The 25651-nt window shown below is 38.7% G+C and overlaps 1 protein-coding gene and 1 long non-coding RNA gene across 20 annotated transcripts in view; one reads left to right on the top strand and one right to left on the bottom strand.

The window, feature by feature from the left end:
• On the bottom strand, positions 1-25486 carry DYNC1LI1 (dynein cytoplasmic 1 light intermediate chain 1). 2 transcript variants are annotated; one of them, XM_064415432.1, is made up of 13 exons: positions 25173-25486; positions 24809-24882; positions 14205-14321; positions 12473-12703; positions 9129-9298; positions 7907-8000; positions 6142-6277; positions 5650-5761; positions 4204-4263; positions 4033-4077; positions 3387-3507; positions 3060-3218; positions 1-954 (listed from the first exon to the last, which is right to left on the bottom strand). In XM_064415432.1, exons 1-13 carry the CDS (start codon positions 25469-25471, stop codon positions 845-847), a joined length of 1728 nt encoding a protein of 575 aa, XP_064271502.1. In that variant the 5' UTR covers positions 25472-25486; the 3' UTR covers positions 1-844. The 2 variants fall into 2 exon arrangements, with proteins under 2 accessions (XP_064271502.1, XP_064271511.1); XM_064415441.1 differs by lacking the exons at positions 24809-24882; positions 25173-25486 and adding an exon at positions 24077-24107.
• LOC135297698 (uncharacterized) overlaps positions 1-25651 on the top strand; it is a 56471-nt gene that overhangs the window by 7096 nt on the left and 23724 nt on the right. For 10 of the 18 annotated variants that reach the window (XR_010359617.1, XR_010359632.1, XR_010359619.1 and 7 more), the window contains exon 1: positions 25511-25649. The exons of 7 other annotated variants lie outside the window; for them this stretch is intronic. This is a non-coding gene — a long non-coding RNA (uncharacterized LOC135297698). Of the gene's footprint in view, positions 1-25510; positions 25650-25651 lie in introns of those variants that run through there. One more of the 18 variants, XR_010359639.1, reaches the window with a different exon arrangement.

Genomic DNA, 25651 nt, shown 5'->3' on the forward strand with positions numbered 1-25651 from the left:
TGAAAGTTATTTAAATTTGAATGCAGAGAATACTTTATTAACTGATTACAGTTTTGATGACCAATTTTAAACCATAAGTAGTGTGGGAAACATAGTGGGGGACATTAAGGCTGAGCCATATATATATAGACAAATCTGGATACTGATATTCTGTACATTTAACCTCTGCTTTTTCTTTATACATCTTTTATTCAGTGTCTGCAATTAATCAAAGAAGAATAAACAAAAAAACAACCCGGCCACTAATTTAGTCTTATACCTAGAATGAATTTTTGCATGGGTTTTTGAATGCAGTGTAAACTTCAGTGGAGATGAAACAGACTTTTTTAACCATATTCCCAATGACGTGTTTAAGTATAACTGGAGTTTGTTGCTATTATAGATTTGTGCAATTATTTTTCTCTTTCAAAAACTAGCAGTAGTTCTCTCATGTAGAGGTTAATCTATTTAAGATAGTATTAAACTTACCTAACAGATTGGGAAATCAATATAAATTAAGTGCCTGTGGTGTGTATCAGTTTTCCTGCTCTAAGCAACCCCTATCACTTAAGTGGACATACTTGCAATTTTACAGAATTACACTGACTTTTCAACAAAAACCCAGAAAAAAAATTAATTTACTGTTTTTGCACTGTGAGCAGTGCTCCTACACAATGTGATAACTGTTTTCCATCTGTACAGCTCCCTTTTGTAAAGCTGGGCAACACATAAAAAAGAAAGACAGACATCAATGGTTTGTGTTCTGAAAGATATTTCAGTTCTTTAGTTCCAGTCACTGAAGGAAGAGGCAGAGGCAAGTTTGAATTATCCCAGAAAACTGAACAATTGGTTTTATTTGGTGTCTTCAAGATGCTTCACCTTCTGTGGGAGATGTAGATGATGGAGAGACCATTTCAGGTTTTCGTGAAATTCTGTCCAATTCTGCCTGAACATCTGTTAAAACTGGCTTCTGACCTACAAAAAAAATGTGTATGATTCAGTCATGTTTATGAAAAGCCTATGGTACCTTCGATTCTCAAATCAGAAAAATCTCAGTAATTGTTACTGCATGCTTTAGGTGCACAATTAAGGCATAAGGCCAAACCCCAAAAGAAACAGAAAGGAAACAGTAGAGAGAAAGTCATATCCCTTCATATTTCTGAATAGTTAGAGTATAAAATACAGAAGACTATTAAGACTAGCAGTTATGACTGCTTCTACACAGTTTTCTATATAATTTTGTATTTGAAATAATGCTGAATGTAAAAATCAGGGCTTTCACCAAGTAAAGCAAAGCCAGATTTGTGTACTTGATCAGCATAAACCTGACACCAGTGCTCATGGGTGCACACAGACCTGCAGATGGCAAATCCCTTTCTCTCCTCACCCACTTATCTCCTCCCTAACTTGAACTGGCACAAACATTTGTGCAGCCACATTCTAACCTAATTTAAGCTCAAAACACCCCATTTCCCCCCACCCTTTTAATTCCTACTCCTCAGTCTAGGTTTCTATCCCACAATGTTCTATAGCAAGAATGAAGGAGACAACATGGGAAAAGGCAGTGCAGTATTAGGACTCCAACCCTATGACAAGAGTGCACAGCATCTGCAAAAGAATGTTTTGACACATGTGCAGTTGTAGCAGTGTCCCAGCATCCTTTCTGAAGATGCAAATTAACAGAAACTATCCATAAAGGTAATTTTGGCCAGATGTACTTTGCTGCTCTTCAAATCATTTAACAAAAGATAATACTGTATTAGAATCAAAGCAACTAACATTCTAACTACTAAGCAGAGGAATTTCCCAAAGCTGCTGAGGAAAAAGTAATTCTCAAATCCTGAACTACTGTCTTAACAGACACTAAATACAGACAGCAAACACTGAGGAAGGTGAAGAGGCCACATCTAAGCCAAATTTGTTCATATTTATGGTAATTCCTTGAAAACATAGTAATTTCTGATGTTAAACTGGCTATAACCCTAACCCTTTATTTGTTGCATAGAAGGAAATATCTGAGAACTGTTTTGCTCCTTAATAATGAAATTTTGTCCTTGAAGTTTCTGCCACAGCCCCAGACAGAACACTTTTCTGGAGTGCTGCCTCTGTTTGCTTGGCATCATCCAAACCTGCTGCCAGCCACTCCCCACAGGATTTTTCAGTGGGTGCTCTCTGTGCCTCATATTGCGTCAGCTGCATTTGTTTGAACAATCTCCATATGCTGTTCAAACTGGCACTGCTGACTTTGCCTACAGCACATTAGGAAGCACTCAAACTTTGCTTAGCCCACTGAGTTTTGCACTTAGAGATGGGAAGTGTGAAAAAAAAAATTCAGGGTTAATTTACAGAAAATGTTACTGGGAAGTGTGAGGTACCGATGAAAGACCAGCATTTTCCCCTAAGTGCAGCATTATTAACCTCTGGGGAAGCAGGGAGGGAAGGTGTCTGTGTACACATGATCTTAAGTAATACAGAAACATTTTAAATTGGAATAGCAAGAAATGACAATGTAGTCCTGCATCTAGCTTTAGCACAGTCACTATTAAACATTTCTAGATTAATAATAATTATTAATTGCCTCATACATAAACAGCTGTCAAAAGAAAACATGTAAGTATTTTTACAGGCTGTCACCAAACTCAAAAGTGCTTATCACATCAGAGCTAGAACTCTAGAGAAAGAAAATTTAAAGCTATTTTAACACTGACAGTATCTCAAAAAGAATCAGCTTAAAAAATACAGCCCTAACCTATTTAATTAAGACTAGAAGAGGCTTATGGCATAAGTCATTTCATTGGAATGGTGGAAACAAAGGGAAAAAATGGGGAACTCATGTAGACACAAGTCATGCTTAAACAACTACATGAAGATTTTTTCTTTGCTCCTCTGAAAGCCACAAAAAGGCAATACTAAAGTGCTGTGAAAACACAAGCAAAAAGGCACATAGAATATAAAAGCATATACATATATATAACATTCAGTTAAATATAGTAGTATTTATACTTTTGATAAACTATACTACCAGGAACAATCCATCACTCAATTTAGATTGAGTCAATCTTTAATGTCATTAATCATACCTGACTTTTTTGCTGATGGTGGTAAGTTGCTGCCAGCACCTCCAGTGCCACCTCCCCCTGGACTGCCACCAACACCACCAGCGCCACCAGGAGAACCAGTTTTCTTGCTCAGGAGACTATTGAAGAAGTTAGCCAGGACTCCTTCAGATGTAGCTCCAGCTACAAGGGGAACAAGGAAAGAAAAACCACAACACAAAACCAACACAGATTTTCTAAGTAAATGCTGATTTAGTGTGTTAATAAATCTAAATAAGCACATTAAAGCAAGCAGGCAAAGCAATTATTTTGCTTCTCCAGTTGCATTTGTGCCCTCACAAGGAAAAGTACCTTTCATATTGGGATCAATCTTTTTTGACCCAGTGGGGATAGGTGTAACACTGGCAACATTCGATGTTACAGATCTATTTGGTGTCCTAGGAGATCCACCAGGAACTCTTGGTGAGGCATCCTATTAAAAAAAAAACAACAAAAAACAAACCAGAACAACAAACCTGAAGTGTAAGAATAGATTAAATGAAGCATTTTGTTATTTCTCACACCTCCTAAGCTTTTGTATTTTAAATGTAGTATCTCATGCAATTGAAATGACATAGGATTAGATTTTGCTAATTGTGTACAAGTTTTTTCACACTCACAAAACATTGTTAAAACTATTAACTATGGTGTAACTAAAGCACAAGAGAAGATTTTAATTTCATCCCTATGAGAAACCTGAAAATCCACATGCCTCTGGGCATAAATGCATTCTAAAATACAAAAAGGAAAGCCAGGACCTTCAGCCCTTGCTGTCAATACAAGTTGTCGTGACTCACTGTGGAGTGTCATAATTTGAGAGCACTGTGAGTCTTTAAATACTATGAAGTTAAAAACAGTTAGATCAAACAATATTTGACAGTGCAGATAAAAGTAACCCTCTAAATATATAAAATTTAATGATTTCCATGCGATGATATTTAAAATTTTTGTTACTAACCACTGGCCTTCCTGCAGCAGTAGGTGGTTGTTTAGCCAACTGTGACTGCAAAAAAACAAACATACACATGAAGTGTTAGATATTACAGTGACTAAGAATACAATCCCAAATTTGTATTGGGAATGTTGTTAAATGAAACTCTTGTTGCTTGTTTTATAGACAGAAAATTACCTGCTGCTTCATAAGAAACACTTGGTCATCCTCTGCTACAATTTCTTTTTCATGAACAAACTGCAATACAAAAACATGACCATAAATTTGACTAAAAGAAAGAAAGGATTTTTTTATCTGCTGGTGAATATGACCAAAACATTCAATAATGAAGTACATGTCTAAAAGACTATGATTGCTGCATATCACGTTTTTCATATTTAAGACTGCTGTCTATTTAGGCCAAGTTAATTAGAAGTGAAATAGAATTATCATTAACTCCTTTGACCTGTTAGGCATAAAGCTGTAGATACATTTGTAGAAAGACCCACTAAAAAGCTCATTTAATTGTTCAGTAAAAAGGAATTAAGTAAATGGTTACAAGGCATATTCAGGGGTCTCAGGGATAAGTAAGAAACGTTCATGGATGCACACACTCTGCATCATGCCCATTGTCTCTGTAATTTATTGAGGCCTCCTGTCAGTACTGCTTTATAGGTAAGTATGGCACACATGACTCTTCACCTGTGCTGCATCACACTGGTGCAGGAAGTGGACACAGACATCTCAGATCCCAGTTCTATGCATCAAATTGCAAGCAATCTCCCCCCAGATAAGCTCATCAAAAATTTTGCCCAAGCAAGCATGGCAAATATCTGTATCAAAATTTATAATCCAAACCTGAAGTTTATAACCATGCAAAAGGAAATATTGTCAGTTGTATTTTCCTTAAGACATTTAAAATGTCTTAACATTTTCCCTAAAGATTTCAGAAAGGACATAGTATTAGTTTTCTCCATTAAAATAATTCCCACTTGAAAATAAGATCAGTCACAAAACCTTAGCTTTCTTAGAAAAAAGCCATAGAAATATTTGCCTTCAATAACCTCTGAGTGCATGGGACTCCACTGCTGCAGGCATTTTGTTCAACAACCTCACATATGTTTACAGGTCGTTCTATCAAGGCCTTTTGCTAGATAGTGTAAAATCAAAAATAAACATGTGCAAACAGCTTCTATGTATATTCAGTATATTTTCCATTGTACTGTCTCAAGCTTTCTTATTTTAAATACTCCAAAAGAAACAGAAAGTATTATGAAGTTATAAACAATTCAGAGCAAAATTAAATGTTCTTAAAAAAAAACAACTCAACCTGAGAAACAGGTCAATCATGTTTAGGCTTTTCAATACCAAATATGCCTTAAAAGCAAAACAAGTGTATTTGTAGTCTTAAACAATGTAACAGTGGAAGAACAAAAGGTGTAGAAGAGCTATGCAGAACAAAAACACATCATGATCTTTTTTGTTAACTAAAGAGCAACTTCAAGAACAAAATAAGAACACCACCCCACCCCCCCATAGTACACCACACTTTTGATAAGCTGGAAGCATAGTCTCAATGAAAGAGAAAAAAACTGCAGGCAAATAAATAGCAAAGCAGTTAAATCCAAAGACATCTCAGTGTACCTTTCTGACTGGTGGTTTTGTTATGATATCTTCAAAATTGTCATCTGCTTTTAGTGTCTGGAAGTTCTCATGCAATATTCCTATCTTCTTGTCATTATCCCAACCTGCAGGACTAGAGAAAGGATTATTTGGCTTAAAATTCAATTGCTACTTCAGTCTATTCTTGCAGGCACTCCTGACCTGCACCCAACTGAGGGCCAGCAAAGCTGTCAGTGGCCATTCTCCTATGCAAGCTGGTTACTGATCAGTACAAACAAGTAGGTAGAGACTGATTAAACACAACAGAGAAGAGGAAAATCTCTGGGCTTAACATTTCCCTTTGGAGCAGTGAGTGTTTGTAATCTTCATCCACTGGCCCTCACCAAATTCCAACTCATGAGAATGTAACATGGAACTTTAAAAAGCATAAACCAAAAAAGACTCTAAATGCTGCTTTACAGTATTGCACAGATACATTTTGTAGTCAAACATAAAATAGTGCAGGTAACTTACATAAATACTGCATCTTTTTCCACAACAACAGCTGGAACATTGAAAGGAAATCCATACAACTTCTGGACTATATATTTATACACTAAATCAATGTTTTTGTTTTCTTTTACTGAGGTGTAAATAAGTGCTGCCCCATCTGAATAAATATGTTAAAGAAAACTCAGTTTAGTGGCTAGTAAAAGAAAATGAAGTAACCTTTAAACTACCAAAAAAGAGTCAGCTACTTTGTAGAATTTTGAAAAGGACTACAAAACCAAAGCAAAACAGGTCAAGTAACTTCCAACATTTCATTCTGAAATAAGCTATTAAGTAATTAAAATAAATCTTTCTTTTTTCCTGCATTTGTTTTAGGCCAGCCCAGCTATTGATTTTCATGTAAAATAGAGGCTCTTCTCACTTTCAAAGCCCCCAGTACCAATGGTTTCATTACAATGCCTTTAAAACTAGGCATTGTAGTGAAACAATTTAGTGAACAAAAATTCTCATGCCATATCCTTATATGTTCTCATTATCCCACCCTGCAATCACTGCAGCACTAACACTAGCAGCTTCCAAAATGCCAAAGATTTTCCACTTTCCCATCTGGGTTTTTTTTAATTAGGGGAACAACTCTTACATTATACAGTGATCTGCTTTTAAAGGAAATGAAGGCAAATTAGTTTACTATGTATCAGTTACTAAGAGACCAAGAGAGTGCTTAGTATTCTAGCATGGTTTGCTATCAAGTTATACATTATATGCACTGAAGATTAATAAACAAGTAATTTTTTCTTTGGGATTATAAAAATACCAAATTACCTAATTTATTTCTACATGCCTACAATTCAAATCCTAGAAGAAACTTATATAATGGGGTGAGATTCCTATTCTGTGAAATTTAGAATGGAATTTTAAGTTGTACATGGCATATGCAATTATGGAGGCCAATCCCTACTATTTTATATTCTTCCGCCACACACAAGAGTTACTACATAATTCCATCTTGAAAAATTAGGTCTTGGAAGCCCTTTGAAGGAAGTGCCATTTCAACTGAAGTCTCTGGCTCTTGAACTAATTTTTCCATTCATCACCTGCTGTCCTTTCAGTAGCATTTAAACTTCCCTTCACCACAGAACAAAATGATGACATAATGTAGGCATGTTACTGGCATCTATAATCCAGATCTCAGCATGTCCAACAGACTAAACAACACTAGACAGTATTTTATACACTTCTTCTAAAAAAAGGAACTGTAAAAATAATAATTGCACAACTTCTGTGCATTGTCTCTGTACCAATACAAGGAAAGTCAGTGGATCTTGCCTACAGCAATTCACACTTCTTTCCTTCTATCCTACCCTCATCCTGTAGAATTACTGAACATGGAGCAGACTGCATATTTTGGACAAAATTAATAACATGCCTTATGTGCATCTGGAGCAAGATCATACTTAACTGAATTGTCTTGTTGTTATTTTTGAGAGCTTGTCAGCTAACATGTGCTGTTCTAAGAACTGATTTCCTAAATATGGAAATGGAGGCAATAAGGAAATTCATGTAAGGGGACATACTAGAAACTCTAGTAGGTCTGTAAAAAAAAAGATAGAAGAAAACTGAAAAATTTAATTCAATGTGCCCACAGGGGTAGCTGAAGCAGACTGCAAGCTACAGTAAAAGAGCTGCATCCTACTTTGGTGGAGACACAAATATTCTTTTAAGCTTGTCATAATTAATATAAACATTGACTTAAGTAATTATATCATCTTTGTGATGTGTTAAAGGATACATTGTAAGCAAAACCGTCTGATATGTGACTGAATGAAGTCGAAGTGTTCATCTCTGTAGTCATGCTCTTTTTCCAGAACACTGATGGCATCACACTGTCAAAATAAACACAAAATTAATACACTGCTTTCAGTCATCTGCTAAAATAGCAGTGCTGCTACACATCCAGTTCACAAGGGGAAAGGGAGATGGAGTGGGGTGGGGCAGGGCAGAGGAAAACAAAAACCTGCTAAAATAGTTTCAAAGCCCAATTGAACCTTTTTGGTTTTAATAATATATAACTGGATGTATATGGAGTCAGCATAACTTGAGAATTCAAGTGACTGCAACTTTTCATTCACTCTCCCTCCCCACTCCAATGCACACTTAAAATCTCTGTTGCAAACTTACCACTAAATGATATCACCATTTTTTACCACTGTGGCATTAAAAGACAGTGTTTTCAAATCCAGTTACTAACTAGCTCTTTGCAAACAGAGGCAAAAGCAAGGAACATGGAAGCAGAAAAAGAAAAAAGGTGTGGGGGTGGAGAAAAGAATAGAAGGAAACTAGTAGGTGGGAAAAAAAATGCTGCTCAAATGAGAGGGTTAGCCTTCCAGAGAAGGAACAGCATATGCATCAAAAGGTTTATGCCTTCCTTGGGGGCCAGCAGAGGCTGCAGAAGCAGTATCCTTAATGCCAATGAGAACTGAGGAGCTGGGGGGAATAAACCAACAAAACCAGATAAAAAATAGCCACAGGAGAACCACACCATTGTTTTCTTTAATATGGTTACATATCTAACAGAAACCAAAACAGATCACATAAACACCCTAAGAACTGAGAAAAGTTAAAAGTGCAGTGCTTCACTAACTACAACTCTCAAAGAAGTTTATCTTCAGAAAAATATCAGAAATATTAGGAAAACCCACTATTTTCAGAATATGGAGGAGTGTGGAAATCAAGGGGAATTCTTGTTGCTTACTGACTAGCTCATTTCTGTGAGCAAAACTAGGTCTGAGGTATTTCTCAATTCCTTGAAAATTGGTAGAACTAAAGGAAAAGGTAATTCCAAAATAACATTAAATCATGGGTTCCAGAAGATAGCCAACCTTCAATATTAAACACTTTTAAGGAGTTCTTAAGTGAGGTATTCATAATAACTTAATAACCATGTGCTTCCCACCCCAATCCACAAGAGTTACTTCAATAAAATATGCAAAAACCTAAAACATGAAACAAACCTTTGTACAAACTACTACTACTGGAATGCCTAAGTTACATGTTAGTGTATCTGCACCCAGGGGTAAAATCACACTGTCATCTTTGTCTTCCTGTAATGAAGTATTTCTTCTCTGTGGAGAAGCTGGAAAATCCTCGCCTGGTTCTATATACTCCTGGAAGTCTCTTACCACTGAAAGTAAAAAAAGTTACATTAAAACATCAGCTGCTTCATCATTTCAACAATGATTTCCACTGCCATTGATCTCTAGCACAGTTGATTCTCTAGCACAGTACTTCTGCATCTTGGTGTTGAAAAAACAGAGCATGCACCCAGTCCTGGCTGGCTGCTGGCTCTGTGCAGCACAAGGGAGAACCAGCAAGTCTGAGATCTGCTGGATCAGCAGCCAGAAGAACATGATCAGATAAAACTGCCCATAAGGACAACATGAAATCATATTTTTTTATCATTGTGAAACCACTAGGCAGTTGCTACTAAGGATTACTGTTTGATCTGCTTCCTAAAGGACATAAGTTTCCTTCCATTCTTCTTGGCAAGGTTAATGGAACACTTTGTCAGAATAAACAGAATTAAGCCTCACACAAACTACTTAGCTGCTACTGTATACCAGGTTTTACCTACAGACTCTTTGTCCACACTTCACTTTCTGTACAGTGACTCAATAGTAGTACAAACAAAAAAAAAAATAGAATACATAAACACTAGTTTTAACTAGCTTTATAATTACTTAATAGCATATTAAACATTTGGTATGCTTTAAAATTATCAGATATTACTTTAAAATGTAGCAAGCAGGGTAAGTTACACTCTAACTTTCCTTTGTTCTAATTCTTGTTGCAAGTCCTTGTCATGTTCTGCTGCACACGCCCAAGCCTCTAATTACAGTCAGGGATGCCATGTGAGGCATAAAATGTCTGTATTTTTCACATCACATGTCCTGTTCCACACAGCAGAAAAAAGGCTCTACCAAACCAAACCAAACCAAAGCACTGCCTACTACTCCACGAGCAGCACATCCTGATTCAGCACAAGAAGGCAGGCAGCAAGGCAGCTCAGCTGCATCATGCAGTGAACTACAGCAGAACATCCTCACTTCTGTGTTAATCCACTGCCACCATCACTAAACTGACCAAAGCCCTCTGAGTTCATACCTAGAAAAGCATCTGTGCAATTAACAGAGTAAAACTTATTTCGACACCCTAGAGGAAAAATTATATTAGGCAAAGATTATTCAATTTTTCTGTGGATCTTGGAGCTCACAATAACAAAAAGCACATGCACAGGTTATCATCTCAAACTGTCAACCCAGGCTCTAATTTAGGGAATGCTGCTAATTCAAGTCTGCTCCAAAGAGCTTCTTAGATTAACTGAATGTATCTGAAACCCTGAGTTCTCACCACAATGAGAATGCCAGTCACTCTACAGTGTCTTTCCTGTATAATATCCTGTCCTAGGATAATTGCATAAATCCTCCAGTGGATCCTAAAATTCCCAATGTGTGATCACACTAATCTTTATGTAAGTAGGGAAAGCAGTAAAAAGGAGGATTTATTTAGTATATCACAGCTCCAAAACTGTGGAATACTACCTCAGGTCTTCCTTAGAAACACAATATCATTAAACACGGATTAATTCAGTGAAGAGGAAGAACTATTTCAACCCTTCACACACTGCTGCTACGTATCCACAAATGTCTTTCTGTATCAGTTCTAGTCCTTGCAGGGTCTGTCTTTGAGTGGAGTTAAGCTGCTAGAAATGAAGACAAACACACGAGCATGCCTCCAGAAAACTACACACACAAACCCTCAGTAGATTTCAGTCCTGGTAGCAAGTTAAATCAGCTCTCAGGAGCACTGAGACTGACACAGGAATCTAGTGGGATCCCACAGCCAAAAGCCAGGCAAGCAATGTTCCCTCCCTCCTTTTTGGCAGTGTCAGGCTCCTGCCCGCCTAGCAATGCATGAAGTCACTTCACAACAGGATCAAAACAAAAACCAGCTTCCAGTCACATCTGGATTGTGTCCAGGGCCTCTGTTATACCAAATGTTCAGACTACTTATATCTGTAAGAATTAGACCAGATGATAGAAAACCAAAACAGACAAAACTAAATGGAGTAGTATTTTTTTTTCTTGACTCATTTCATTGCTTATATTTTCTGGATTTTGTACAGTTTCTCTATTCTGTTCACTCAGTCTGTAAAGAAGCAAAAGTATCAGCTATATACCTTTGATAATAGAGATACTGTATCCATACTTTCATCCAGCAAAATGCTATCCTGGAAGTGTTTGAGGGGATGTTTAATACACATGCACTAACATCCAAAATCAAACCAAAAAACACATCCAAGAGAGCTCAGCTCCTCTAAACAACTTCTTGTGGAAGATATAATTCTCAAAGATGATACTTCCCTTAGAAGAATCTCTCTCTTAAAGGAACAAACAGAACAACTAATATTCCCCATACCATTCCAGAGTATCTACAACTGTCACCTTACATTTCACCTCATCACAGCACAGCTACAACCTCCATTTCTAAATTAGCATAAGCACTCACTGCTTAAGAATGTACCAGTTAGAGTGCAACTTCAGACTTAAAAAGAAAGCTTAATCATGCTATTTGATCTCAACACACAGCTCTCTCAAATGTCTTCCTTGTAGTAATTCACCAAGAGATGAATGGGAAAGACTCAAATTCTACTACCCAAAGGGAAATGCAAAGGGCTGCTCAAAAGTAATATGCAGTTATAATGTGAGATCAGTCAGCCAGTTTAAGAAACCCTTTGTGTTCTGCATGTTTAAAACTAAAAAGACAAGACACTGACAGAGCAACAAACACATAGCTCTGTTAACATCAATAACAAGTACAATAAAACTCTTCAAGTGGAAAGGGCCCAAACATGGCCATGCTGCCATGAATCCTCTCAAAATTTACACTTTTGGTAGGTACAGATCATATCCCAGCTTCTCTAACTGGCTAATGACAGGAACAGTTAAGAAGCTGATGTAGTGATCTGTCTTTAAACAAATAAATGAAAAATTGAATGCTTAGAATTTTTTTTTTTGCTTGGTGAATGTTACCTAGAAAAATACATAAAAAGCAAGACTGTAATTTCAGCTGTGCTCATTCTGAATTTTTTTCCCCCTACATTGTTATTCTGTTAGAAAGAAGTACTAGTACTGTTCACATAGCTACTTGAGACTTATCTGAGGCTAGACTTGCTTGGTAAGTTCTAATTTTAAATTACACTTCCAAAGAATGAAAAAGACTGCAGTGGAGAGATTAAATGGTGCAGAAAGCATTAAGCACATTTAAATGGATTCCCATGTATTTGCAGAATACTCACATTTTTGCTCCATTTCTTTCATTTCTTCAGGAGGAATTTTTAATTTGTCAATATGTTCTCTTACAACACTTGCCCATTTTTGTAAAGAATCCAGTGCAGTCCAAGGTCTAGACATGTCTACTACCAACATAACTAGAGTGTCCTTTAGAGAGCTTGCCTCCATTGCAAATTTAAGAAGACCTTTGTGATACAGGTCACCATCCAAAATCCATACATTACATCTTGTTTGGTCTACAATAAAAAAGACAAACATTTAATGAGAATTACTTGAAACACACCACTACATAATGGCTATTGAATGGTCTTTGGACATGTAAAATACAAGGAAGAAAGCAGATGATGTTTTATCAGTCCATTGCACACAGATAATGACACAGCAATCTGCAGCTTGTGGGAGACAAGCTCCTTGCCTTTCAAACCCTGGTGTTTAATGGCTGATAACTGAAGATCTTAAATACATTATCTGAAGGGGAAGATCCAGAGAAAGCATTCAACATTTTCAAAATGGTTGTTCACCATTTTTGAGTAGAAAAATGTTTCCTTCAAGATGCAGTTTCAAAGAGAAAAAGTGGGTGAACTCAGTCTCTTTTTGCAGCCATTGGCCTGCTCAGCTCTCAAGGATTGCCATCTCCCTTTCAAAACTCCATCTGACATGCTTGGCTAACTCTTAGAGTATAGAATGTACCTCAGCCACTCAAAAAACCTGAAGAACTGTAAGTTTTTCATTATTGAGTTTGACTTGATAGCTTACTCTTCCAATTTGCAAAAGGACAATCACAATACAAGTAAACCATCCCACTGTTTTTCCCCAAAAAATACCACAATACTACAAATTCACAAACACTTGTGCAGTAAAAGAAGAGATGTTGATTCTAAATTAGTTGTCTTGTAATTACATTTCCTTTCAGGTAACTTTTTATTACCTGTTACAGAAGTTCTGAGGAAGACATGTAAAGCAAACTCCCAACCATCTTAAATCTGGTTCCAAGCCATCTTTGAGACCAATACCCAGACATGAATGTCAGTAAAGCAGGTGATTTCAGAAAAAAAAAAAAAAAAAAAGGGACAACTTCTTCTAGTTCTCCTTCAACATGTTTGGGATTTTTTTTTAATAATATACACAAGAGTTCCCATTTTTCTCCAAAGCTTTCAGTACATCTTTATTCACATCCTATAACTCCAGGTACTGGGATATTAAACAGGATCTTAAACATACTTTTTCCTTTCTAACCATACCTTCACCAAGTTTTTTGGGTTTTCTTGTTTGTTTTTTAAATCTGCTTTAGGAGATTGTGCACAATTTCCTACCCATCAGTCGATGACAGTAGTCTTGCAGATTGTATGCCAGCAAGACAAAGGTTTCTCTGTTCTGGATAACTACTTGCCACAGCAATTGAAATAGAAGATAGAAGCCTGGGCACCTCCTCCTCTAGGCCTGAGGAATACACATCTATTCAGAATGCTGCAGCTAAGTCTGCTTCCCTGGTCTTTTCCTTTTAGCTTTTTCTTTTGACAGGTTCCTGTCCTCCTCTACCACTTATGTGGTCATTCCCAGTATCTACCGAAGAAATTATACAGACAAAATTCTTTATGATACAAATTACTTCTGGCATAAGCTGGATTCCTGCATACTATAAAGACACAAAAAACATCCCAATGTCATTTCAAATATCACACTACTGAACCATTGCTTTCAAACTGGTTTAAGATATTGTTACAAATACAGACTCACCATCACGGTCTTCATCATGAACATTTAAATACAAATACTCCATTCCTCTTCCTTTTTTGTACTCCTCTATGCCTTGAATTTTTCCTATTAAGCTAGTTTTACCTGCTCCATCTTCACCTGGAGAGACAGAAGTAAGATACCACTGAGTCTTTAATCACAGTTACATATTAAAAAACACCTGGGGCAAGAAGAAAACCATATCCTAACAGGGTGACTGAGCTCATTGGAGTTTTGAAACACAGCAGGTTTTGCCCAAATCATCCATCTAAGTGCATGTTTCAGCTTCAAATATTATTTCTACTTATTGATAAATACTATTATGCCACCAACAATGCTACAGAAATAGACTCTTATACCCATCTTTAAAAGGATATGCTGAGGAGTAGCTAAACACCTCAAACAATTTCAGTCTTTCAGCTACAACCTAAGTAGTAACAAAATTTTTCTGAAGTAGAGTTTAATTCACAGTAAGCTCATCTTACAGTTCAGAACTCTCTCATTTCAAATTGCACACTGAATAAGACAAATCTGTTACCTCAGCTTTTATGAATTGGTTTATTTGAATATTTTCTCTGTTACAGGTCTCAAGAAACCTTAAAAAGAAGTGACAAATAGTAAGCCCACTGCCTTACAATACATGTGTGTGTGTTTGGATAGCACAGAGACAAATATGCAATCCAGATCCATTCACTCCTGTTCTCTCCCCTCCAAAGGGAGCTTGTACAACCACTGAACCTTACAGCAGATGCACAATGTAAACACCACAAGTACTGCCAGAGACCCTTCTTGAAAACTTCATTTGTAGTCCTAGGTCTCAGAACTGGAAAACTTCACGTGCATTTTTTCCACTTCAAAAGAGTAATCAAACTGAATTTGGATACAAAGCAGGGGTTTGCCAGTTTGCTTTTTTTCTCTAATCTGCAGAATGATGAGTATGTAACAGACATTACAAAACTCTTGAAACTCACTCACAGCTTATAAAATTAAGGTTAATCCCAGGTCCCTAAGAAGTACTTCATTAATTTTGTGTTAAACAGAACATTTTTTTTCCCAAGTCTCTCCTATAGAGGGAGAGTCTAAACACATGCTTTTAATCACATAACAAAAAAGTTCAAGGGCAGTAACTTTCACTACTAAACATAATGACATTTTCCTTTTACAGAGAACTGACCATGCTCTTACAGATGTCACTATGCCTACTAAACACACTATATCTACAACCACTGTAAAGAACAGAGATATCATACTTTGATGGACTGATTTTGAATTTGCTTAACATAACATCCCCGAGATTGCCACACTAAGTCTTCAATTTAGAGGATAGCTTTATTTTAATATTTCACTAATACTGGAAAACATAAGACTTAGTCTAAAGTGCCGTGGGGATTTTATTCAATGGAATGAATGTATTTTAAATTAAATATTTTTTGAGAAAGAGAGAGAAATGAGATCAGAATTGAAGTCTGAAGGCTAGTTAAATATAGACAAGCTAAATGAAAAATTAAGTTGTATCCCTTTAACTCTTCCACAATTTAAGGGTTCATTTGTGAGCTCCTGTATTAAATCAAGATGTACCTGAGCAAACAATTACAGCTAGTTTTAAATAACCATTGAAAAGCAGTGCTACTTTCTAGTCATACATCAAGCTTTTCCTCTTGTAAGAATATCTTTTAAATAATTCTGATGAAAAAATGAAGAGTTCAAGCTTCATCACCATAGATGAATTACAATTCCTCCTCTGCCCTCACCTCTGTACTTATCCAAGCTTCTTAAAGTTGTCATCTATGAATAACAGAGAAGACTTTATTCACTGCTGCTCTGACAAGTTATGAAGCTGCTTTAAACTTTGCCTACAATGTCTGTATGATTCATTGAGCTATTTTACCTTTCTGAATTGGTAGCTTCAATTAATGCGTGCCAGCAGAAGGCTCAACAGGTAAGACAAATCAAAATTTGTTATTCCTTTTAATGAGGGGTTGCACTTAAGAGCTTTCTGAGTTTCTCAGAACAGATCACTTCCAGCTAAGTTCTTTTGCATACTAGAGTTTGATTCACACAGGTGACAATAAAGATTTCAACCTGCTTGAATTTGGGAAACTTTACTATTTCCTACCAGTTCTTAAAGTAGCTGCAACAAGTCTAAGAAACATCTGCGGTTGTAAAAGGTTCTGCACCTGATAAAAGATGCACTTAAACAGTCTAAACTAACCCATACTTCTATAGATGATAATATCTAGACAACTATTGTTACAAAGTGCTCATGCTAAGCAACATAGGCAAACTTGAAATATACTTCCCACAAGCCCCTTACTTGTCATGGCTCTGTGTTATGCAATTTCTCTCCAAACTTGTATTTCCAAATGCCTAAAATAAACTGGAGTTCAGTACTGTTAAATGAATACCTTATGGCAAAGTAAGAACTGGAATTTTATTTTCCCCTCTATACTGAAAGAAATTTTACCAGTACAGCACAAGACAAATTGATTTGATGTAAAATTAGTACCTCTGGACACATATACACAAACAGCAGTTATTTTAGCCTTCAATCACAGAACTACTTGAATTTAATCCAAGAGAAAGCCTGTCTATTCTCTTGTCCTTAGCAAATATTCACCCATTTCAAAATATCAAAACCAGGCAGGTGGATCACTGACACACATAACAGTGCTGTACAAGTTACCGCATGACGAGAGCAGCACTCATCTTTCACGAGGCAAAGCCAGAATGATGCATCAGTGAAGTCTGAAGTTAGTAATACATAAACCAACCAGTTTACAAACAGGATGACCCACTTGCAAGGGTACAAAATAGCTGCCTAGTAAAATGTACCCTACCCCATAGGAGATCCAGAGTTCTTGACACATTTAAACCAAATTAGAGTCAGTTTTATTTAAATGCTGTGAGGAAGTAAAAACAGGACCATCATTTATGACACAAGGACTTCATCCTTTCTGCCCAAACAATTGATCATAAAGGTGAGGAAAAGAGAACACAGAATCATAACAGAATGGTTTGGGTTGGAAGGGACCTGCAAAGCTCAGCTAGTCCAACCCCACATTAGTGAAACCCAACATGCTAAGACTTGAGGTTCCATCTACTTCTACTTTCTATGCATAGTATAGACCAAGAGGTTGTATATACCTTTTGAAATCATAACAACTGCAAATGTATTTTTATCCTTGTTATTATTTTTCCCAACTTAGTCTTCACTAAAAACACTTGATAAGTCAACACACTTTGAATATACCAGGAAAGAGGAAAGAGCAGCAGCAGATTTTTGCTTTGTAGCTACTCTTCAGCAACAATATCATAACAGAAAATCTTAAACCAGTATTTATCTAAAACTCCTAAGTAGTTTTCAGAAATCTCGATATCAAATTAATTCTAAGTGCCAACTTTTAAGACTTCTTGAAACTCAAACATTTTATTGTAATGCCTTTACTATGTACAGAATCTTCTCTCTCCCTCAGAGGAGAGGGTAATATATGTGAGGAAATTGAAGTCTATTAGCTGTTGGAAGTTTAATTGATAATGCATGCACATCACTGCCTATTAATACTATGAAAGTATCTTTTTTCAAGTGCTACTGGAGCAATATGGAAAACAGAGCCTTATGCACCTTCAAGAATAATTACTGTCATCTTCCATTTCAGAATTTTGGAAAATCCTGTACTTATTCTTTATTTTTAACTATAGGATAACTAAATTAACAACTGACTTCCATGCATAAGCTCACAGAGCAAAACATTTCTGACATAGCAGTTTTGATACAGCATTTCAAGGTAGAATAAAAATCAGGTAGATTTTGCATCCTTCTTTTACAAATAAGATAAAAAGGTCTCCTTTTGCAGAGTAAATACTAAAGAACAAAAATTCTCCACTATACCAAACTGCACTCACACATTAATACAACAGTGAGGAAACAGAATTGATGTTTGTAGCAAGCGGTGCTATGCAAAGCTGAATACAAGTAAAAGAAAAACAACAGATTTAATTTTGCACAGAAGTCAGGCTAGGAAGCAGCTGAAACAAAGCCAAACCAATCTGCTTACACACAGTATTTCACTGTCTTGTTAACAAAATGGAAAGTCTTATACTCAATTAAACAAATGCTGTCACATTTTTATCTGCACACTTCTACTACTTCATTCCTCTGAAGAGCTCCAGTTTGGGGTTGTGAAAGCTCCTCTGTCCAAGGTGCTACTCTGTTCACAAAACAGATTTTAAAAACATCCTTCTTGCTGCTGCCCCCAAACATATAAGAAACTGTAACAACACAAACCCTTCCCAGCCTCCTCCCTTCTCACTACTCCAGGCAAAAACCATGTTTGCTGGGCAGAAAACCAAGTATCACTAAATGTCTTGCCGTAACACAGAATTTAGCAGAATGGTCCCCCCAGACAGGAAGGGTGGGCAATGAGGTGAATGAATCTCCTGAGTGCAGGCAAACAGGCACTTATCTGTGTCCTGCTACACCAACTGTTCAGCCATAAGCTATGACATCAGAGAGGACTTAGGCTCTCCATTAGAGAACTTCTTCAAACTTTCAATTAACATTTTCAAATTCAAAATATTTACTACTCATGCTATTTCCACACTTTTTTCAGTTTAGCAAATGAAAGCAGAAGTAGAATTTCACTGGTCCTACAACAAGACATTTCTTACAGAAATCTGACATGGAAGAGCAATCAATGCATCATCTCCAGGACAGACATGAGCTTTGACTGTGTTTAAATTATTTCTCCATTGTAAAATGTCCAGTGTGTTTAAAATACGTCAAGGCAAAGAAGCAAGAAGTGAATACTTCTTTCGTGTCATCACTATTGGTAGCATGCCCCTCTTCAATCCAGGACTGTGATTTTTTCCCAACAGCTCTTTGAAAAACCCTGGATGCCTTACTTGTTTGTAGTCTATAATCCTAGTGGTTCCTTGAAGGAAGTTTTTTGTTTGCATTTTAAACCCATCAATTAAAATTCAGCTTGATACGGGAATTCTACAACTCATGTCTTAAAAAAAATCATGTTCAAACAATACCAAACAAAACTAGAAGTAATGGTCCCCATTATCATCTGCACACCCCAGACCCCCAAGCATACTTTGATGAATCAGCTTTATACTTTTTACAATGCAAAAGAAAGCTTGTGGGTAGAAAAATTCAGAACATCCAATATCTGTAGCATAAAATATTGAATATTTTTATTAATAGGAAAAAAATCTATCATGTTTAAATATGATAGAACAAAGCCATCAAGTAGTCTAAACATGAGTTATTGAATGGGGCTAAGATGCCTTCCCAGAATCCCAGAGCAATCCCTGTTCCACACCATGTGGAACGCCTGAATCCCAGCACAGTGGTGTAGAGACATAATGATTTTCTTCCTACTAGAATCAAGCACATGTGCACTATAGCTATTTTCAAGATAAAATACTTGTCACAAGCTAATAACTGCCTTTTCTACAGCTGCATATTAGTGAAAGAGGCTTGTTTACACATTCTATACTAATTGAAGAAACTATTTTACAGAACAAGACCAAAATAATCAGAGTAAGCCAAATTTAGTTTGCTTCAGAGAATTAAAGAACAAAATTCATTATGCTGATGAGAGCCCTCTCTACAATCTCTCAAACCAACATGGAAGTTCACAGTAAGTAGGCCATAACAAGTTTACAAATAACTTGTCACTAAGTTTTCATTTGCTTATTGAATAAAAATTGTCTCCTTCTCCAAGTTTATTTTACTCTGTCAGATAAGTCTTTCCCCTCACATACCATTCATTCAGTACATTTGTGACACTGAAAAATTAAATCATTTTTCTGAGGAGCACCCTAATTGCACTTCAGCCTTTCAACATGACAGAGAGAGATTGCAGACAACTCTTCCAGCAAGTCTTCTGCCATGTCCTGCACCACAAGAATACACGGGCTGGCTGTGGAAACAGGTACAGCAGCAATGGTGTTACCTGTGCTCAGAGAGACACACAGAGAATTCTACAGTGACTATGAACAGCTTCCATTCCTAACTCAGTCCTTCTCCTTTAACATAGCAGGAAGTTGTCTAGTGTGTTTTATCCAGGTTCACTACCAAAATAGAATAATCCCATGTTACTATCCATGGGACACCTTTATTGGTACTCCTGCCACTAACCTGCCTGGAGAAGGCAGGTTAGTGGCAGGAGTACCAATAAAGGTACAATTTGTTTCACTGTTCTTCACCTTTGGAGCTATTTCTGAGATAGATCCAGTAACCAGCAGCACCTCTGACACTAAGGAGACAAACTAAAATAAGTGCAATCCAAGAATTTCAGAACTTTCCATGCTGTTCTAAATGACTTCTACTACACAACATCCTTGTAATTCTGGATTTTTGGAAGAGTATTATAGCAGAAGGACACAACAAAGAAGTACTACTTAATTCTAAAAAAATGTTGCTACAAAACAAGCAATTAGAATTTTATCTAGGTCAATGCCCCATCAAACAATTGACACTTTAGAAGCATAACTCTGCTGACCTAAACACAATCTGACTACATTTGCAAGGCTTTCATTGCCTGCAGAAGGTGAATTAGTTGCAAGAAGAGGACAAAAACAAACCTTCTGAGTTAACTTCTGCAGCACTAGGGAATTTAAAATACTTGGGATTAATAATATGGACAGTATGAACAAGCAGTATTTTATCAGTTTCAATTATTAAATGAAAACAATGAAGCTGTCAGCTTTTTGAAAAGGGAAAAATAAAAGGAAAACTGATTTTTATAGTGTTGAGTAAGCAGACTTTATAGCCTCATGAAAATTTCCTGTATTAAAACTTCATTTTCAAGTTCTTCATATTCCACAGGTCCACTAGAAGAAAGCAGCAAGCTAAACCTGCTCTTGAAAATATATTGGGAATGGCTGTTATTGCAGAAAATTGTATGTGTACCTGTAAATTAGCTGTGAATTATGCTTATTTCCAAGCATCCTTACAGCAATGGACAGGAGCAGAGCTCCAAGATTCACACAAACAGGCCTAGCCCTGGGAAGTGAGGTGTCTGGGGTAAAGAGAAAATGTGGACATGAGGCAGTTGAAGTCTCACTGCCCATTAAACTCAAAGCTTTTATCATCAGGTTGAGTAAAATGCACAAAAACCCAAGCCCACTAGTGATTCAGTAGAAGCATGGTGCAATACAGACACAGAGAGTCAGGCACATGGGTGTCACTGGATGGCTTGATATTGTTAAAATTTCAGGCAGAGAATATACTGTGCTTCAGAGACAGAGGAATGTATGAAAGGCAGACAGAAAACAACTATTCAATTCACTTGCCAGCTGGAAGCCTGTGTTCTGCTGCATCCTGGAATGACTTTGAGCATTACTGCTTGAATGCATGCAGCAATTTGCTGGATAAATTCTTGTTCAGGTCTCTGAATCCAAGCCTTCACACATTCTACAGCACTATGGATTCCATTCAATTTGCAATGGTGAGTTGTCAGCTGCTCTCCTCTCCTCCACTCGCTGATATATCAGAAAGGGAATGAACACGAGAGCTGCCAGTTATAAGCATCAGTTTTCTCATCACAAAAATCATCTCCTGTGATCAACTACCTACAAGTGAGCAAAAGACTCCAGGAGAAGAAGAAAAACGGGAAAAAAAATGAAGCAAAAGCAACAAAACCACTGCTTTGGCTATCTACAAAAAGTAACTAGAAACGTGAATGAGAGCACCCAATTTCCTTAAGAAAGCATGGACATTTTACATTTTCTGCTAGTGTAGTTTGCTAAATGAGGTAGCTATGGCCACTATGACAAAACTACCTAGGAATCAGAGCATAAGGGACTTACAGTAAAGTTTACAAAAGTTTGCACTTTTATTATTTGTTCATACAAGCACAGAAAGATGAGAAGCTTTCATGCCATATGTGGTGCCAATCAGAGTTTAAACTTTAATGAAAAATAGTTATTGAAAATATGTCTACAAGTGGAACAACTTTGGAGAAGTAAAACTGTAAGTCAACTAATTTTGGGCTGATTTTGAGCAAATGATTACCAACATTATTTGTTAACCTTCACTTCACAAAACTATGTGCCATATCTAGAGATTAACATTTGGCATTCCAGTCTCTTTTAGTTAGATAACTCCAACTGCTTTCCAGGTTCTTAAAAATGAGATGTTAACACAGCTAAAAATAAATACTGAAATAGCAGAATTAGCATGCCAGACACAGACAGGTTCCCAGAACAACTAGGCATACAACTATATGCACTGTTTGAAAAATAAAAACGCTGTAGGCAAATTAGAAAACCTGTCCCAGCAAACAAAAGAACACTACATGGTGGGTTTTTCCAGTTGGTGTTTCAGGGTGGGGCCATGAGATGTTGGAGGTTTAAGGGACTTTTTTGATGCAGTTTGTACTTAAAATAAGAACTCATTTGTTACTACTAATATTTCATCTGGCAAGTTTTGACCAATATGACTGTTTAAACAGTAAATATTCACCTGCCACAAATTGACTGAAAATTATCAAGATGCTGATCAGCTTTACACCTTTTCCTCAAAAGTACTGAAAGTATAAAGAAACTGAAAATAATCATGCCAGGAAGTGCTCTGTATTAGTAACAGAAGTTACTACAAAACTATCTAAAGGAACAAAGCTTGAACATAGAGGAAATGTTTGATAACAGAGAAACTGTAAACACAGTTCAAGAATCCAAACAGATAGAAATTCACATACTGAATCTGTCCAATACAGAATACATAATAAGACCTCTCCTTTTCCTGTGATGGTGTGCTTCAGGAGAAGCATCATGACTTGCAAGTGAACAACAAAGACAGGTATTCTCATGAAAAACATGGCCATGGTCTTCCCTAGCCAGTCCTCAGATCTGATATTCTTTTTTCTAAATACCTGCCAAATGTGGGGGTTTTTAACACCCTCTTGGATCAAGGCCTTCCCAGAAAACACAATTTCTAAGCAAGAATTAGAATTTCTTCTATATAAATCTGTACATTTTCCAAAAAATTGCATCAGTCAAATAAAGGAAAAAAGGCATTACATTAAGCCATCCTATAAGCTCTAGATAAATGGTAAGAAAGAAAATGTATATACAACAGGTTGTATAGCACAAACTAAATGAGCATTTGGAAATAATCTATGATATCCTTCCTAGCTCTGAAGGAAGAAGCCTCCAGTTACTGAGCACTAAGGATTACCTGACTACGAAGAGAGAGGAAAAACAAACAAGTGTAATCTTCTTGACAAGGATCACAGCTTGAAGAGAATCTTCCAACTTCAGCAATTACAATCATCCAATTTAGGTTCAAAGTGTCACATAAAAAGCTGTCAATCGTTATGAAATATTTTCTTTGTTTAATATCACTGCAACTTCCAATCTCAATATCCTACTTAATTACATAACATACAAAGCAACAAACTAAAGGGTAGTAAGTCTTGTAAGAGCTTCAGAAGACCATGCTATCATCCTTGCACAGTCTTCACCTCAGTCTCCTTCTCAGTTTTAAGTAACTACTCAGCTTATCAAAACAGGAAGAAAAGGATCACAGTGATTGCTTTAGGATTATAGAGGGAAAAAAAAAAGCCTAACTCAAAGAACCCCAAGAGAGTATAAGCCACAAGACTACGCAGAATCATAGTGTGCACAGAGAATATCTTTACTGAGTTTTAACCCTGTTTCCAAATATTAACACTGTTCTTTCTGGGGACAGGGAGGTTGGCAAAAGGAGTGGAAGAAGCACCTAGTTATAAATCCATACACCTGGACTCATTATGTTGTCTACTAGTAACAGTATTTAATAGTCTTTCAGGAAAAAAACCAAAACAAAATAACAAAAAACACACCACACTAAGAATAGTACTAATAATTATTCATACACATACACTTGGGAGCATCCATTTCTCTCCCTCCTCCATGAAGCTTTTAATTTTGACGTATCATTTTCCTTCATGAATTGCAGCTGGGTGTCTCATTACCGCCCTACCAAAGTCCCCTTCCGTACCTCTCACCTTGCCGAGGGCCAGGCTGGACTAAGGCCCTGGGTGGAGATCCCGGGGCGGCAGCGAGTGGGCAGGGCAGGGCAGGGCAGGGCAGAGCCCGCACGGCCCTCCCCGGGCCCTCCCCGCCCTCCGGCCCGCAGGCAGCGCCGTCATTGATGCCGCTCGGGCCACGGAAGCGGTTTTTGTGTCCGCCTGACACACGGCAAGCGGCACGGCCGGCCCGGCTCGGAGCCGCACGCCCCCCGAGGGCACCGCTCACGGGGGAGAGACAATAACAGCCCCCCGTGCGAGCCATCCCCGCCCACGGAGCCGGGCGGGGAAAGGACACTGAGGTATTATGGCGAGGTACCTACGATGAGGGGCGTATCTAAAGCATCTGTGGACAAGCTCCGAAATGAAGCAAAGCCATGCCAGGGAGGAAGCAGAGGGTTAAGACGGCGCCTTGCCACCCACCACTCCCCCCTCCCCTTAGGGCGCTGAACAAGGGAAGCTGCGGGCACCCAGGAGAGGCCTCAGGAGCCAGCCTGCGTGCGGCGGGGATGGGAGCAGGATGGGGATGCTTTCCTCAGTCAGCGTGCGGAGGGGAAGGCAGAGGGATCAGGATGCTTTCCTCACCCAGCAGGAGGACGTTCTTCCCCGAAGGCAGCTTAGAGCGGGAGCGCGTGGACACCTCGCTGAGGATGCAGGACCTGGCACGGAAAGACGACAACGCTTAGGGAAGGGTCTCCCCTTCCTCCCGGTCCCCACCCTCGCCATCTCCTGGGGATGGGGGGGAGCTACGGCATGAGGGGCGGGGGGCAGGGCAGGAGCCGCCACCGCCAAGGGGAGGTGCCCCCCAAGCTCAGTGACAGAGGCACTGAGCGCCAGCGGGGGCGGGGGGATTATCCAGCCCCCTTCCCCTCGCCCCCCGCAGGGCACCGAGGCGCCCCGAGGGCGGCGGCCAGCGCGCCCGGGTCCGCGGGGCGGGGCGGGCACTCACCAGAGGTTCTGCCCATCGTCCTCATCGCCCGCCCGCAGCTCCGCGTTGTTGTTGTTGGCCGTGCCCGTAGAAGCGGCGGAGGAAGCAGAGGAAAAGCTGGCAGCCGAGCCGAGCCCGGAAGAAGAAGAGGAGCCGAAGGAGCCAGCTCTCCCCACCGCCGCCGCCATCTTCGCTGCTGCCTCCTCCTCCTCCCTCCCCTGCCCCGCCGCCTCCCCGGGACGCGGAGCGGGCGGCGGCGCCGCGGCGCCGGCGGGGACCCGGATGTTGGGGGGGCGGGGCCGGGGCGGGGGCAGCGGCATTGCCGCTCCCCTCGGCCGCTCCCCTGGGCCGCGTCCCGCAGCAGCGAGCGGCTCTCGGCCCGGCCGCCTTCCGCGCTGCTCCCCCGTGCGAGGTGTTGCCGTGGGCAGGGCCCTGCGCCGTGCCGCTGGCTGCCCGGGCAGCGCCCGCCCTGCAGGAAGCACCTCGCATCCAAGAGAAGT

Source organism: Passer domesticus, chromosome 1 (genome assembly GCF_036417665.1).
Source record: "Passer domesticus isolate bPasDom1 chromosome 1, bPasDom1.hap1, whole genome shotgun sequence".
Taxonomy (NCBI): domain Eukaryota; kingdom Metazoa; phylum Chordata; class Aves; order Passeriformes; family Passeridae; genus Passer; species Passer domesticus.